At 34.2% G+C, this 15378-nt stretch overlaps 2 protein-coding genes across 2 annotated transcripts; both read right to left on the bottom strand.

The window, feature by feature from the left end:
• Window positions 1-272: 272 nt before the first annotated feature.
• On the bottom strand, window positions 273-4847 carry LOC139892172 (uncharacterized). Its single transcript, XM_071875211.1, has 7 exons — window positions 4525-4847; window positions 3909-4034; window positions 3578-3784; window positions 2832-2928; window positions 1121-1224; window positions 987-1038; window positions 273-854 (listed from the first exon to the last, which is right to left on the bottom strand). The coding sequence occupies exons 1-7, from the start codon at window positions 4740-4742 to the stop codon at window positions 636-638; spliced, it is 1023 nt and encodes a 340-aa protein (XP_071731312.1). The 5' UTR covers window positions 4743-4847; the 3' UTR covers window positions 273-635.
• Window positions 4848-11657: 6810 nt separating this feature from the next.
• On the bottom strand, window positions 11658-14947 carry LOC139892171 (ATP synthase subunit beta, mitochondrial-like). Its single transcript, XM_071875210.1, has 8 exons — window positions 14452-14947; window positions 14231-14306; window positions 14033-14121; window positions 13652-13769; window positions 13234-13496; window positions 12925-13149; window positions 12520-12831; window positions 11658-11939 (listed from the first exon to the last, which is right to left on the bottom strand). Exons 1-8 carry the CDS (start codon window positions 14911-14913, stop codon window positions 11826-11828), a joined length of 1659 nt encoding a protein of 552 aa, XP_071731311.1. The 5' UTR covers window positions 14914-14947; the 3' UTR covers window positions 11658-11825.
• Window positions 14948-15378: the final 431 nt, after the last annotated feature.

Raw genomic sequence — 15378 nt, 5'->3', positions numbered from 1 at the left:
TTAGGCCGGAGGTCCTCACGGGAGCAATCTCTAGTAGAGAGGGATGACTTTTTTTTATGTGGGTGGAGATTTTTTTCCTCGAGTCGTGGTTTGAGAAAATAACTTCTCTTCTATTTTAAGGTAGAGTAAGGATTGTTTACATCTCACCTTCTCATACCTCGCTTATGCGGGATTGGGTATTGTTGTTTTGTAAAAACAAATTGTATTCATATTCCATATCAATCAAATAAGAGACAAAAATATCATAAACAACTAATCATTTCCAGCTATGAAAAAAATTGAAAGTTGCCCAGAAATTACAAGTGCATATGAAGGAAGTATCAGAAACGATAACTGATACGAAATCAGTATGTAAACATTTGTTTAGAATAGTAGCAAAGCAGTTAACCTTTCAAAATAGTTGAAACAATCAAGAACAGTATCAAACAACATAGCAGTTAACATTTAGGTAATTCAGAAGCACGTTTCGTTGATTTTCGTCGTTAACTTCAGTTTGGACAAAATGTTTAGTTCCATAAAGGTCATCTCAAGTCAAGTCAGTAACAGCAAATTACCAAGCCACTTAAAGACAAGTATACACCCAAAAACACATACAGTAAGCTCGGTTGCTCACCAATTGAACCCTATCGATTGAACTAGTTACGCACAAATGCAACGGTGGCAACACGAGACCCAACAGATCCACCGAACATGAAGGTGGGGTAGGTGCGAATATGATCCAAGTATGAAAAGATAGGGAAGTTTGTGCATTCCTCTAGTTCTCCAGGGGATCCAGTCAGAGCAATTTTTCTTTGATTATAGTTTTCAACTTCTTGCACCAGTTCGTCTCTGGTATGGTTGCATGAAGTAATAACCTATAGCAGAGATTATATTGGTTAAAGTTTATATGCATTTGCAGATCTTGGTTTCTTACTAAAACAAACAAATAAATAAAGGGTCACTGAAATCACAATATTATACTGTAATAGTTAAGAAGCTTAGCTTACAAGTAGGCCACCAGGAGCTACAAGCTTTGAAATGGACTCCCAATACATAATCCTGTATAGAGATTAATGTTGAACAAATATGTAATCTGACCTTTTTCAAAGAGAAACAAAAAATTACTATCACAATAACTTACCTTTTGATAGGACCATCAGGATGCAGTCCGATGGCATCAAGAGTTCCTTTGTCAGTAACCAGATGAAACTTTTTATCCAACTTAGTTTCAAGTATATCATCAACCTGAAAGACAAATGGTAAGTGAAAGCTGAAAAAATGATAAATAAATGGGTTTATGTTTTCAAAAATGTATTAATTTTTACACCTTTTACTATTATACGGGACAAACTTTGAAAATTATTATTGGATTTATTGATGTTAAAAAAACATCTACGGATCTACTGTATGCAAATTGACTATTCTTTGATACATAGTTATTCATTTTATTAGTAAGTGTTAAGCATGCAATAGTAACTTAAATGTATACAATAAAAGTTTCTAGAACTTCAATAGATACAAAAGAAATTTCCGAAGTTTACCTGCTACAATAGTAAAAGTGTATAGTTTAATTTTAATACATTTTGAAACGATAAACAAAACATAAAATAAACAGAAAGGATGCACTAGATAGAATTCATAGCCAATATATTATAGCATACTCGATAATTACATACATAAGGTTGAAATCTACATTATATCACACAGTACATGCATATCAGATATTAGATATGAAAATTATTTTGGTAGTATCAATTGATAGGATGAGAACATGTTAGACTTGAAATATTTCCAAAAACTTTTGGGACACTGAATACACACAGTTTAAAAGGAACTGAAAAACCATAAAAGTAAAAGAAAGGCTTTTCAATAAATTGATCTTTAATTATCATAACAGAAAGTAAGCCTACTAGAAAAAACTCAACCCTCTTAATCTATAACATAAAAGCACAAAAGGGAGACTACAGTGCTAAATTCAAGCTCAACTCTTACTGCTTTCTAATTGGGATCTTTTTCAGGACTAGATGCCAGCTCTAGACTATTTTTCTTCAAATGATGATTAATATGTCCAAAAATTTTAGTTTACTAAGCGTACAAGCATTTTAATTTGACTGATTCTATTTGTAGAAGAGAAAGTTCCATAAGATATATCTTAACGGTACAACAGATATGAGAAGTAAGCAATATGAAATGGAAGATAAAATGAGAACTGGCCTAGAAAGATGTAGTCACCTTTCACATTTTACACACACAATATAGCAAACATACATGAAAAAACATCCTAGAGGTGCTAGCAATTAGAAAAATGGACCATTTGGGTAAATAATTTCTCTCTTAAAAAGTGAAAATCAATAACTTTACCATTAATAATATAAGGACAAACAAATTGCAAGTCACCAAAGAGTAGTCAAATGCTTAAGCCTTCTCAATCAGTTTATCAAAAGGAATTATATTATCTTTTGATAGTATCAACTTTTGTAAGCATAAATAACTAATACTCCGTACTAAAATTACTCAAAAGATTCAAAAACAAATATACAAAAAGTGTTAGCAGATCAGTATGACCCGACTCATTCTATCCTGCACAATACAGTTACCTGTTTTGAACTATTATTCAATACGGGCATGTAGTCATCTCTAAAAGCTCCTATTCTTTCCACAGTTAACTGAAACAAGTATTTACATTATCCTCTATATGTGCACTTCATATACAATTATACAATTCAATCAAATGCATAAAACGATTTTTTTATGCAGTCACCATGAACAAGGACCCTCAAGCATAAATTCTACAGGGAAAGTGTGTGCTGCAAAAATAATTCAAAAGAATAATAAAGCCTATTTGATGATACCAAGAGTTTGATACTAGAAAATCCATCTCGATCGGCAAGGTTTCGAGCAAGATTAACTGCTCCTTCGCTATAGTCTGTTCCAGTCAGATCAGAGAACCTATATGAATTCACATCAACCATAAGGATCCATAAATTTGAGCTGTATTCATGAATAAGACTAACAGTATTATATAGCAAAGAAAACATGAGCCTCGTTGACATACAAAGGAATCAAGGCAACACACATGTCCAAATTGCAGGACTATAAGCAATTAATATATGTCTATATAAGCATTTTGTGACATCACATATCCTAACACAAATGAGCATATAACTAGCAAACTTATCGTTGCATGTTTCATTGTGAATTGCAACTGCCACAGCCGTACTTCTTGTCTTGAGAAATATGTTATACACATAAAAAAAAAGGGAAAAACAATTATTACCCTTTGACATCAATAGGAGACTTAGCAATAAAAATCACACAAATATAATGTTATACAAGAGTGTACCTACGCACGCTTAGTTAGCCAATTCCCCTCAAGGTGGTGTACAGATAATGTGCCCAATTAGTTACAATTATATGATATGCCCGATTCTACCACTACCAGAGATGATGTGAAATGTCAACTATGTGCATCATACGCATACTAATCATTTGACAAGTAAAAGAAATGAAATTCAATGAATAAAATAAGAAGCTAGCACTAAAATGTAAGGTATCGTCACATGGGAAGAAGAAATTAATAAAGGAGTTTGAAATGTACCCCTGCTTAGCAAGCTCTTGAAGAAGCAGACCATTGCCAGTTCCAACATCAAGTACGCTCCAAGCAGCTAAATCTGTCTCACCATGACTACCTAATTCAGAATTTTCATATTCATTTTCATGATGATTCTGCAGTTGCTTTTGAGCAATTTGAGAACACAGATCTTTAGTCCAAGAAGCAACCCTTTCCATAACATCATCACCAAACCTACCAAAGATCAATAATTCCTATTGTAAATCAAAAAGGTAAAGTACTTTCTACACAGCATAAATACAAATTCTCTCACAAAAATTAAAGAACATTGATAACAAGAATTCATTCAGCAACCTACCAAACTTCACCAGCATGCCCATGCTCACGAAAATTTGTCAATTCATCTGCATATGTTGTATCCCAGTAACTTTGGAAGCCCAACATTGACGTGATTGTCTCGGCATCAGGTTCTTCCTTGTCAGAACTATACATCCACATAATACAAAAGTTCAGAGGCAAAAACAATTAACTTCCAGAAGCAGAAAAAAAGTCTACCATATAAACTAAAGCTCTTCCTATTCTTACGCTACAGTTACTACGTCAAACTCATCAATGTAATAAACAGCTAATAACCTAAATGTCTATTACAACTATAATCATGATTTAAACAGTACTCTATATCAACATAGCATCTAGTCAATCCCTAAGACGAGCAACTATAATCATGATTTAAACTTAGGTTCACATGCATCATATATTCATATAAAGTTACAGTCAATAGCTATCTGAACATTAATCTACAAAACGCCTAACAACATAACAATAAAACAGTAATTATAACTTGTTTATTTTAGATTTAGAAATAATAATATATTAACAACACTAAAATGATGATTATAGCAAAAATGAATATTATTAGTAGTTATCATCAAAATATTAATTAAAGTTATATAACTAAAAATTATATGATAAACCTATAATCTGAGGCAGCACGATGAGGTGCAGCGAGAGCTTCAGATGCGTCAGCATTACGTTGATCATCGTCAATTGCACTTCCGTAATCACTTTTGATAGACCAAGAGTCAGCAGCAACAGAGCGGTCGTCATCAGAGATCAGATCGCCGGCAGCTAACGGCGTTCGGACCTGCGAGACATCGGTGTCTTCGGGAGGAGTTAATCGAATTCCGGCCATATTTGGAAGATGAAGCAGATGGAGTGAGATACAAATTTTGAAAATGTGAGAAAGATGTAGAAACCCTAGAGAGCTAATTTTGAAGCCAGCTGACGAGTTACTATTAAAAATGGGAAATGATATAAGGTCTCACTTGTTATAATTCAGTAGGCTTATAACTACCTTTAGTGGTTTGATTCTTGATGTTATAATTCAGTAGGCTTATAACTACCTTTAGTGATTTGATTCTTGATTAAGAATACTAATAATGAAGTGTAAGAACAAAGATGATAATGGAGAAAGAAAGAAACACTTTGTAAGTGTGTGAAATGGTGCAAGTTTAATGCTTGCATTCATGAGTATTTATAGCCTAAAATCTCAATATAAAAATACATACTTTGTGTACCAAAATTGACTATATGTATACACCAAAATTGACTATCCATATCTATATTATTATTATTATTATAACACTCCCCCTTGGATATCAATTTTATTTTGTTGAAGATCAACTATAAATTACTGCCTCGTTAAAAACCTTGCTAAAGAAAACCCAGTGGGAAAAAACTTTAGCTAAGGGAAAAAGAGTGCAGCATGGAGTTGACTCCCCCTCAAGTAGACATCGCTTCAGCTGTTACATCTTTTGAACATGTCTCATGCCAATGTTATGAACGTGTGTTCTGAAAATAGCAGTTGGAAGTGCTTTCGTGAAAAGATCAGCAGAGTTTTTGCTGGATTGAACATATCTCATTTCAATCTCGTTGTCCTTAATGAGATTTTGAGTGTATGAGAAGAATCTAGGAGGTATGTGTTTGGTTCGGTCACTTTTGATATACCCTTCTTTCATCTGTGCTATGCAAGCTGCATTATCTTCATAGATAATTGTTGGACTTTTATCGCGTTCTAGTCCACAAGAATCAGTAATGATTTGTGTCATTGATCTCAACCAAAAACATTCCCGAGTAGCTTCATGTAATGCAATCACTTCGGCATGATTTGACGATGTAGCAACAAGTGTTTGTTTTTGAGAACGCCATGATATTGCAGTACCTCCATTTAGGAATACATATCCAGTTTGAGATTTAGCTTTATGTGGATCAGATAAATAACCTGCATCTGCATAACCAACCAAATCTTGTTTTGATTCGTTAGAATAAAATAATCCTAAATCAGTAGTTCCTCGAAGGTATCGAAATATGTGTTTGATCCCATTCCAGTGTCTTTTGGTAGGAGCAGAGCTGAACCTTGCCAACAAATTAACTGCAAAAGAAATGTCAGGTCTTGTACAATTTGTAAGATACATAAGAGCTCCAATTGCACTAAGATATGGTACTTCTGGTCCAAGAATGTCTTCTTGATCTTCACATGGACGAAATGGATCAGCTTCAACATTGAGTGATCTAACAACCATAGGAGTACTTAATGGTTTTGCCTTGTCCATATTGAAACGTTTCAAAATCTTTTCAGTATATGTTGTTTGATGTACAAGTAAACCATTAGGCATATGCTCAATTTGTAAACCAAGGCAATACTTGGTTTTTCCGAGATCTTTCATTTCAAATTCTTTCTTTAGAAGTTGAATGGCTTCATGGATCTCTTTATTTGTACCTATGATGTTAAGATCATCAACATAAACAGCTATGATCACATATCCGGATGTTGTTTTCTTAATGAAAACACAAGGGCAAGTAAGATTATTTGTATACCCTTTGCTTATCAAGTAATCACTTAATCGGTTATACCACATACGTCCCGATTGTTTTAACCCATATAAAGATCTTTGTAATTTAATCGAATACATTTCTTTGGGTTTTGCATTTGATGCTTCTGGTACCTTAAATCCTTCAGGTATCTTCATATATATATCACTATCAAGTGATCCATATAGATAAGCAGTCACAACATCCATGAGATGCATTTCTAAATTTTTAGAAACTGCCAGGCTGATTAAGTATCTAAAAGTAATTGCATCCATAACAGGGGAATAAGTTTCTTCATAATCAATTCCTGGTCTTTGAGAAAAACCTTGAGCTACAAGTCTAGCTTTATACCTTGTAACTTCATTTTTCTCATTTCTTTTTCGGATAAAAATCCATCTGTATCCTACAGGTTTCACATCTTTAGGAGTGAGAATGATGGATCCGAAAACCTTTCTTTTATTGAGTGATTCTAATTCAGCTCGTATTGCTTCTTTCCATTGAGCCCAATCATGTCTATTTTGACATTCAACCATAGATGTTGGTTCTGGATCATCATCATTATTCATGATGTCATACGCAACATTAAATGAAAATTTCTCATCAAGATTTTTCATTTCATTTCGGTTCCATAATATTTTTAAATATGCATAATTGATTGCAATTTCTGTATTGACATCATCAATCTCCTCTGCAGTAGGAGTACTGATTTGTGGTTCTTCTTGAACACTTTCTTTTACTTCATTATCAGCTGATTTTCTTTTTCGAGGATTTTTATCCTTTGAACCAATTGGTCTTCCACGTTTCTGACGTGGCAAAGATTCATGAGTGACGTTATTGCCAGCTTTTGGAATTTCAATTCGAGCTGGAGTATTTACTGCTGGTATATATGATTTTGTCACCGTTTTTGTATCTGTAAATGCATCAGGCAATTGATTTGCAAGTTCTTGTATATGCATTATCTTTTGAACTTCTGTCTCGCATTCTTTTGTGCGAGGATCAAGATACTTTAATTGAGGTTCACACCATGAAACATCATTTTCTTTATTTTTCATTTCTCCCCCTAATCTAGGGAACAATGTTTCATTAAAATGACAATCAGCAAAACGTGCTGTAAAAACGTCACCTGTCATAGGTTCAATATACCTTAATATTGAAGATGTTTCATATCCAACATATATTCCCAACCTCCTTTGAGGACCCATTTTTGTACGTTGTGGTGTCGCAATTGGAACATACACTGCACAACCAAATGTTCTAAGATGGGAAATATTTGGCTCTTGACCAAAAGCAAGTTGTAGGGGGGAATATTTATGACTTGCACTTGGTCTGATGCGAATCAATGCAGCAGCATGTAAAATTGCATGACCCCATATAGATACAGGGAGTTTTGTTCTCATTATCAATGGTCTAGCGATTAACTGTAAACGTTTAATCAATGACTCGGCTAAACCATTTTGTGTATGCACATGAGCAACAGAATGTTCAACAACAATTCCTATAGACATGCAATAGTCATTAAATGCTTGATATGTAAATTCACCAGCATTATCAAGTCTCACCCTTTTAATGGTGTAATCAGGAAAATGAGCTCTCAATTTAATAATTTGGGCAAGAAATTTTGCAAATGCCACATTACGGCTTGATAACAGACAAACATGAGACCATCTGCTAGATGCGTCTATTAGAACCATGAAATATCTAAATGGTCCACATGGTGGATGAATTGGTCCACATATATCACCTTGAATTCTTTCAAGAAACATTGGTGATTCTTTCTCAACCTTAAGTGGTGAGGGTCTAGTTATCAATTTTCCAAGAGAGCAAGATGTACATGGAACCATTGTATCATGATGGATTTTTCTATCCTTTAGTGGATGTCCATGAGTACATTCAATAATCCTTTTCATCATTGTTGATCCTGGATGGCCTAATCTGTTATGCCATAAACTGAATACACCAGGATCAATATATTTTTCGTTAACTACCATATGTATTTCTGGTACATTTATATGTGTATAATGTAATCCAGAACTAAGTCTTGGCAGTTTTTCAACCACATGACTCTTGTCAGTGATACTTAAATATTTCTCATTTTCTGTTGTCACTGACTGATAATCATACCCGTTAAGGTATATGTCGGAGAAACTCAATAAATTTCTGCTTGACTTGGGAGAAAATAAGGCATCATTTATTAAAAATTTTGTACCATTTGGTAGTATGAAATTTGCCTTTCCTATCCCTTTTATCAAGTTAGCAGGTCCTGATATTGTATGTATAGTTCCTTCCGTTGGTTTTAGATCAATAAAATATTTCTCGGATTTAAGTATAGTGTGTGTAGTTCCACTGTCTGCTATACAGAGATCTCCACCACTTGATTGATGTTGTATTCCAGCAAAATTCATATTGAACTTCATATATAAGAAATAAATAGTGAGTACATTAATATTACACAATATTTTAAACGCAAATAGATAGTACTGAAACATTTAGCAAACATAATGACAAAGACAGACGATATTAAATCGTTTATTTTTCGAAAGACACACAACTTAAACATTCAAGAAATCTTCATATAAATCAGATGGTTTCTCAGTGACTGTTGGATCGACGTTATCCACAAAGTTTACTTCCTTTTCTTTATCTTTCAGCGAATCCTGATACATCTTAACAAGATGTTTAGATGTTCGGCAAGTATTAGCCCAGTGGCCCATTCTACCACATCTGTAGCAAGATTCTTCAGAATTTTTAGAAGAATTTTCTTCAACATCTTGTTTAATGGGCTTGTTTTGTGGTTGATATTTATATTTTCGTGGATTACTATTTCTTTGACCACCACGGCCACGACCACGACCACGTCCACGCCCATTACCATTACCATAAGGATGGTTTCTACCATAGTTATGGCTTTTGGCATGATGATGGTGATGGTTATTATAACCACGACCTTGCCCGCGTCCTTGTCCCTGTTTATAATTATTTGCAGTATTTGCTTCAGGGATTGCAAGTGTACCAGTAGGACGGGATTGCTGATTTTTCATTAATAGCTCATCATTTTGCTCTGCAACTAAGAGATATGAATTAAGTTCAGGATATGTTTTGAACTTTAGCATTCTCAAATTTCTTTGCACTGTGATGTTTGCAGCATTCATTGTGGAGAAAGTTTTCTCCATCATGTCTGCATCACTAATTTCATGTCCACAGAATTTAAGTTGTGAACATGTATTATACAGAGCTGAGCTGTATTCATTTACTTTCTTAAAGTCTTGGAACCTTAATGTTCTCCATTGTTCCATTGCAGCTGGAAGTAAAATTTCTCTTTGATTATTGAATCTGCTTTTGAGACCTTCCCATAAAACATGGGGATCTTCTACAGTCACATAATTATTTTGTAAGCATTCATCAATATGTTGATGAATAAAGCAACATGCCGTAGCTTGTTCTTTTTCAGAACAAGTGTTGTTTTCATTTATGGTTTCAAGAATGCCCATTGATTTAAGATGCATTTTTACTTTTATAACCCATGGCATGTAGTTGTTTCCAGTTGATTCTAAAGGAGTAAATTTAAGCTTTTCCAGATTCGACATTTTCTATTATCAAAAATTAAAACAAACATCATGATAAATTAGAGTCAATTTATATTCATAAGTATATAAACATTAAACATAAATTTAATATAACATAAATGATAAGTAGGTGACAGTGTCGACCATGTGTAAGCAATCATAAATAAATGTTATATAACAAAAATATAAATATTAGTAAACATAAATGAAAATTTGGCGACAGTGTCGACCATATATTTTTTCAGGTGGTATAACCGACCTATATCATTCTGGTGGTATAACCGACCATATATCATTTTGGTGGTATAACCGACCATATATCATTTTGGTGGTATAACCGACCATATATCATTTTGGTGGCAGAGCCAACCATATTTAGTATTAAGATTATCGTGCTGATAACGTGTTATAATTCAGTAGGCTTATAACTACCTTTAGTGGTTTGATTCTTGATGTTATAATTCAGTAGGCTTATAACTACCTTTAGTGATTTGATTCTTGATTAAGAATACTAATAATGAAGTGTAAGAACAAAGATGATAATGGAGAAAGAAAGAAACACTTTGTAAGTGTGTGAAATGGTGCAAGTTTAATGCTTGCATTCATGAGTATTTATAGCCTAAAATCTCAATATAAAAATACATACTTTGTGTACCAAAATTGACTATATGTATACACCAAAATTGACTATCCATATCTATATTATTATTATTATTATTATAACATCACTCACGTTAGTCCAGTTTTTTTCAAGTCAAATTCATTTATTCTACATAATTTTTAAAAAAATACATAAAAATATCAATCCAAATATATTTTTTAATACCGTTAAACCAATAACCCTCTTTAATCATGTTAGTACATTTCTATTTTTACATATTATCGTAACTTCGGAATTATAATTTGAAGTTGGTGACAAATCGTTACTTATTCAGACCTTTAAAACTTGCTTATTTAGTGTTACGGCTCTTTTAATCGAGTCAACGACAAACGTGACTGTCGCTTAAAGTCTAAATTGAACTTCAGACATGTTTAAAACCCATAAAAATTTGTAACTACCATTTTCATGGCGTGTTTTTTTTTAAACCTACTTATTGGTCGGAAGTCCATTCGAAATTAATTTCTCTATCCATAGAACATTGAGATGGATGACTTTCTCTACTCTGTGTATTTTACTTTGAGTAGAAAAATGATTTGTCTTTATTTTAGGATAGAGGAATGAATGTCAACATCTTACCTCTCCTGACCCACTTTGTGGGATTAGGTCTTGTTGTTGTTGGTATTTCATAATTCCTTATAACTTTTTAACTAAATTTATATTTTTAACGGTGAAAATCAAAGAATAATTATATTATAATTATAATTATAATTATAAAAAATAATAAATATAAAACTATGTTCATTATGTTACATGAAATTTATTTTGGGAGGCTTGAAATGTGTTTGACAAAGAATGTGTAGAATTGAGTGGAGCATTTCCCTATCACATAATTTTTATGTCCATATGTTGATAAGTTGCAACTCTCTCTAACTACGAATGACGAAGAAATTTAGTCGGGTTTGCGAGATATTTGTACTACACAACATACCATACAAAAATAGAACAAGCCAAAAACTTTTAACCGATAACATGACATTATAAATAATTAAAAATAAAAATCTTATTTCTACTCAAAAAACGAAATACATAGTTTCTCGCCTTAAAATGCACCTTACATGGCTAATAAATTGGCAGCTAGCCAAGAAATGTGCAAATGCTCGAGAGTCAGAGCACGAATTCGTGATGCCCTTTTAACAATTAAGTAATGATCACAATAAAATGATGAAAATGATAATTACGATTAACTAACATTCTCCTTTGCCATTTTTGCAGCCTTAGCAATCACCTCATCGATTCCTCCAACCATGTAAAAGGACTGCTCTGGGAGATCATCGTACTTTCCATCAAGAACACCCTACACATATAAGAAAACATACATCATAAATATAAATTAAATAGATATCAATATATCATATATATTATGCTGTTAACAACACATATAAGATAGGTGCAGCCAAAAACAATATAATTATATGGTTAGTCCTTCAACAGTTCAACCTCGTATATAATTAGTCCCCATCTACACCTTGTTTCACCCTTCCGAGTAGTACGAATGGGAAAACCTCTCTACCTTTTACCCTTTTTACTACACCTTGTTTGCAACTCAAATATTCTAACACACATTTTTCCAAAAATATATACATATTATCCACCCACCCACTTTTAACATGAACCTATAACTTTATTGTTTCACATCAAACCATATAATAGAAATACATAACATATAAGGTTTTCTCTGTTCAGGCTATTCGGGAAAAAGAAGTATTTTACACGGCCTATCAAGGTATTCAGTGACCGTTTTCGACCATTTTTTTTTTTCGTTGCCCCAAGATATGAATCTAGTAAGGTCTGAACCCGGACCTCTTGAGAGGAACTAGGCCCAACCACACGGCTATCTTCATTGGTTAAAATAGAAATATAGATATAATATATACCTGGAAGCTGGCAATGCTCTCTTTTAACTCGACATATTTTCCGGGAGCACCGGTGAAGACTTCTGCAACATGGAAGGGTTGACTCAAGAAACGTTGAATCTTACGAGCACGAGAAACAGTCATTTTGTCGTCTTCACTAAGTTCATCCATTCCTAGAATCGCGATAATATCTTGTAGATTCTTGTACGCTTGAAGAACTTCTTGCACTCCACGAGCAGTTTTATAATGCTCTTCACCAAGAATACGAGGAGATAGCATTCTAGATGTTGAATCCAGTGGATCAACGGCAGGATATATTCCCAACTCCGAAATCTACATCATATTTTATTTATAAACCAATTATTACAACCAAACAAAAAAAAAGTAAAAAAAAAAAAAAAAAAAAATTAGTGGCTGCTTGAGTACTTGTCGAGAAAGCACGGTGGTGGCATCCAAATGAGCGAAAGTAGTGGCGGGAGCAGGATCTGTTAAGTCATCAGCAGGCACGTAAATAGCTTGTACAGATGTGATGGAGCCTTTCTTGGTTGTCGTAATACGTTCTTGAAGGCCTCCAAGATCAGTTGCTAATGTTGGTTGGTAACCGACAGCAGACGGAATACGTCCCAACAAAGCAGACACCTCAGAGTTGGCCTATCAAAACAAGAAAACAATTATAACCCGCCCATTTTGCCACCGATATACTAATATGGACATAATGTAGATGTTATTGTTTACCTGAGTGAAACGAAAGATGTTGTCAACGAAAAGAAGAACGTCCTGTCCTTCAGCATCTCGGAAGTGCTCAGCGACAGTGAGTCCGGTCAGCCCAACACGAGCACGGGCGCCAGGTGGCTCGTTCATTTGACCATACACAAGAGCACACTTGCTTTCAGACTGCTTGTCACCAAGCTTAATCACACCACTTTCAATCATTTCTCTGTACAAATCATTTCCCTCTCTAGTTCTCTCTCCAACACCAGCAAACACCGAGAAACCACCTGATCAAAGTTTCGGTTTTATTATTTTCATCTTAGTCATAATAATTCGGTCCAATACCTGACTTTCAATTAAAAGAAATAATATTTTGGCCAATTTTTAAGCAAAAATATTATTTTTCTCTGTGATTAAATAACTAAGAATGGTTAGAACAAACCATGGGCTTTTGCAATATTGTTAATAAGTTCCATAATAAGAACCGTCTTCCCGACACCAGCACCACCGAACAAGCCGATTTTCCCACCTCTTTGATATGGAGCAAGTAGATCCACAACCTACAAACCAACGATCAAAACATTAATAGATCAAAAGAACATGAATATAAAAAACAGCTAAAAGTGTGTTTAGGATTGGGTCTTCAAAGTAAAATTTTGAGTGTTTTGAGAAAACATGTCAACCCTGATTTTATTAAACTGCGTTCGCGAAACACATTACACTAATTATATGCATTTTGAGAATGTAAAAATCATATGATCTTTATAAAATACAATCCGAAACACACATTGAAGATGAGTAATTAATATGAATTAATAATTACTTTGATTCCAGTGACAAGGATCTGCTGTTCAGTTTCCTGATCAACGAAAGCTGGAGCTTCACGATGAATTGGGAGATAGTGACTTGTCTCTTCAATATTCAAACAATTAAAAACAAAAAAATACGCATTTAGTTACAACGATAAGATCAAAAACGAAGCAAACATTAGGGTCAGTGGTGTATAAATACAATGCCTTACTTAATTCACCCTTATGGTCAATAGCTTCTCCAATAACATTTATAATACGACCAAGTGTCGCCCTGCCAACCGGGACCTGCCATATGCAAAACAACATTTCAGTTAATCACATAACCACATATGTACAAGTATTCATCATTTCATCATCCTCATAATAGGGTTAAATACAATATTTTATTTTATTTTATTTTACATTAAAAAACAAATTAACCAATTATTACCATGATAGGAGCGCCTGTGTTGAAAACTTTTTGGCCTCTAACAAGCCCTTCAGTTCCATCCATAGCAATGGTTCTAACCATATTCTCACCCAAATGTTGAGCCACCTCCAACACCAACCGAACCGGGTTATCCATCACCTCCAATGCCGTCATAATCGGTGGCAACCCATCTTCAAATCGGACGTCCACCACCGCACCAATCACTTGACAAACTTGACCAACTGCACCTTTACCCGATTGTTCATCCGTAATCTTTCCAGTTATCTTGGAAGATTGTGGTGAGGCGGGGGCCACAGCTTCAGCTGTGGCATATCCCGCCCGTAACGCCCGGTTTATTAGAAAACCGAGAGGTGACGGGCGGACATGTGAACATGGGATTGGTGAGAAATGTCGTTTTGTTATTGATGGTGATGGTGATTTCACACGGCGGAGAAGGGAGGCTAAAAGCCTCCTGGTAGCCATAAATAGTATAAAGTCAGAAACAATAAGATGTAATGGCTTAGAGTAGTTGATTACTTATCTGCAGAAACTGCAAAATTAATTTTATATGTTTCATCTAAATATTGTGAGTGTAAATGAGTAAAATATTGAGGTAAAAGAAGAATTATTCAAAGGGTTGAGGTTTGTTCTGATTTTGCATTTCCGATGGACATGTTGACAGACGAATTCAAACAACGGTGAGGCACCACGTGTCATTGGAATACTCTTTTCCAGGAGATTTTAGAGGAATTTTTGTTTAACTAAACATATATGACCCTTTTAGTTTGATTGTTTTCGTAAAATATTTCCCTTTATATACATTTGTGAGTGACGGAGTGTCACTTAATAGTGTAAAACTAGAAAAAATCCGACCGCACGTTGCTGCGGTTGTATTCGACGCGCGGTCCAATTTAGATATACGATGCCCGTTTCGCGTATAGTTAGTCG

The sequence above is a fragment of the Rutidosis leptorrhynchoides genome, chromosome 2, assembly GCF_046630445.1.
Source record: "Rutidosis leptorrhynchoides isolate AG116_Rl617_1_P2 chromosome 2, CSIRO_AGI_Rlap_v1, whole genome shotgun sequence".
Classification (NCBI taxonomy): Eukaryota; Viridiplantae; Streptophyta; class Magnoliopsida; order Asterales; family Asteraceae; genus Rutidosis; species Rutidosis leptorrhynchoides.
Note: the sequence above shows the minus strand (reverse complement) of the source record. Positions and strands in the feature narration are given on the sequence as shown.

Excerpts from the sequence above, each read along its gene's own strand:
- LOC139892172 (XM_071875211.1), bottom strand. The coding sequence starts at position 4,742 with ATGGCCGGAATTCGATTAACTCCTCCCGAAGACACCGATGTCTCGCAG. Across the intron at positions 3,785-3,908 it reads GGGCATGCTGGTGAAGTTTG|GTTTGGTGATGATGTTATGG; the intron begins GTAGGTTGCTGA and ends GATCTTTGGTAG. Across the intron at positions 855-986 it reads TAGCTCCTGGTGGCCTACTT|GTTATTACTTCATGCAACCA; the intron begins GTAAGCTAAGCT and ends TCTCTGCTATAG.
- LOC139892171 (XM_071875210.1), bottom strand. The coding sequence starts at position 14,913 with ATGGCTACCAGGAGGCTTTTAGCCTCCCTTCTCCGCCGTGTGAAATCA. Across the intron at positions 14,307-14,451 it reads ACACAGGCGCTCCTATCATG|GTCCCGGTTGGCAGGGCGAC; the intron begins GTAATAATTGGT and ends TGCATATGGCAG. Across the intron at positions 12,832-12,924 it reads CCACCGTGCTTTCTCGACAA|ATTTCGGAGTTGGGAATATA; the intron begins GTACTCAAGCAG and ends AATATGATGTAG.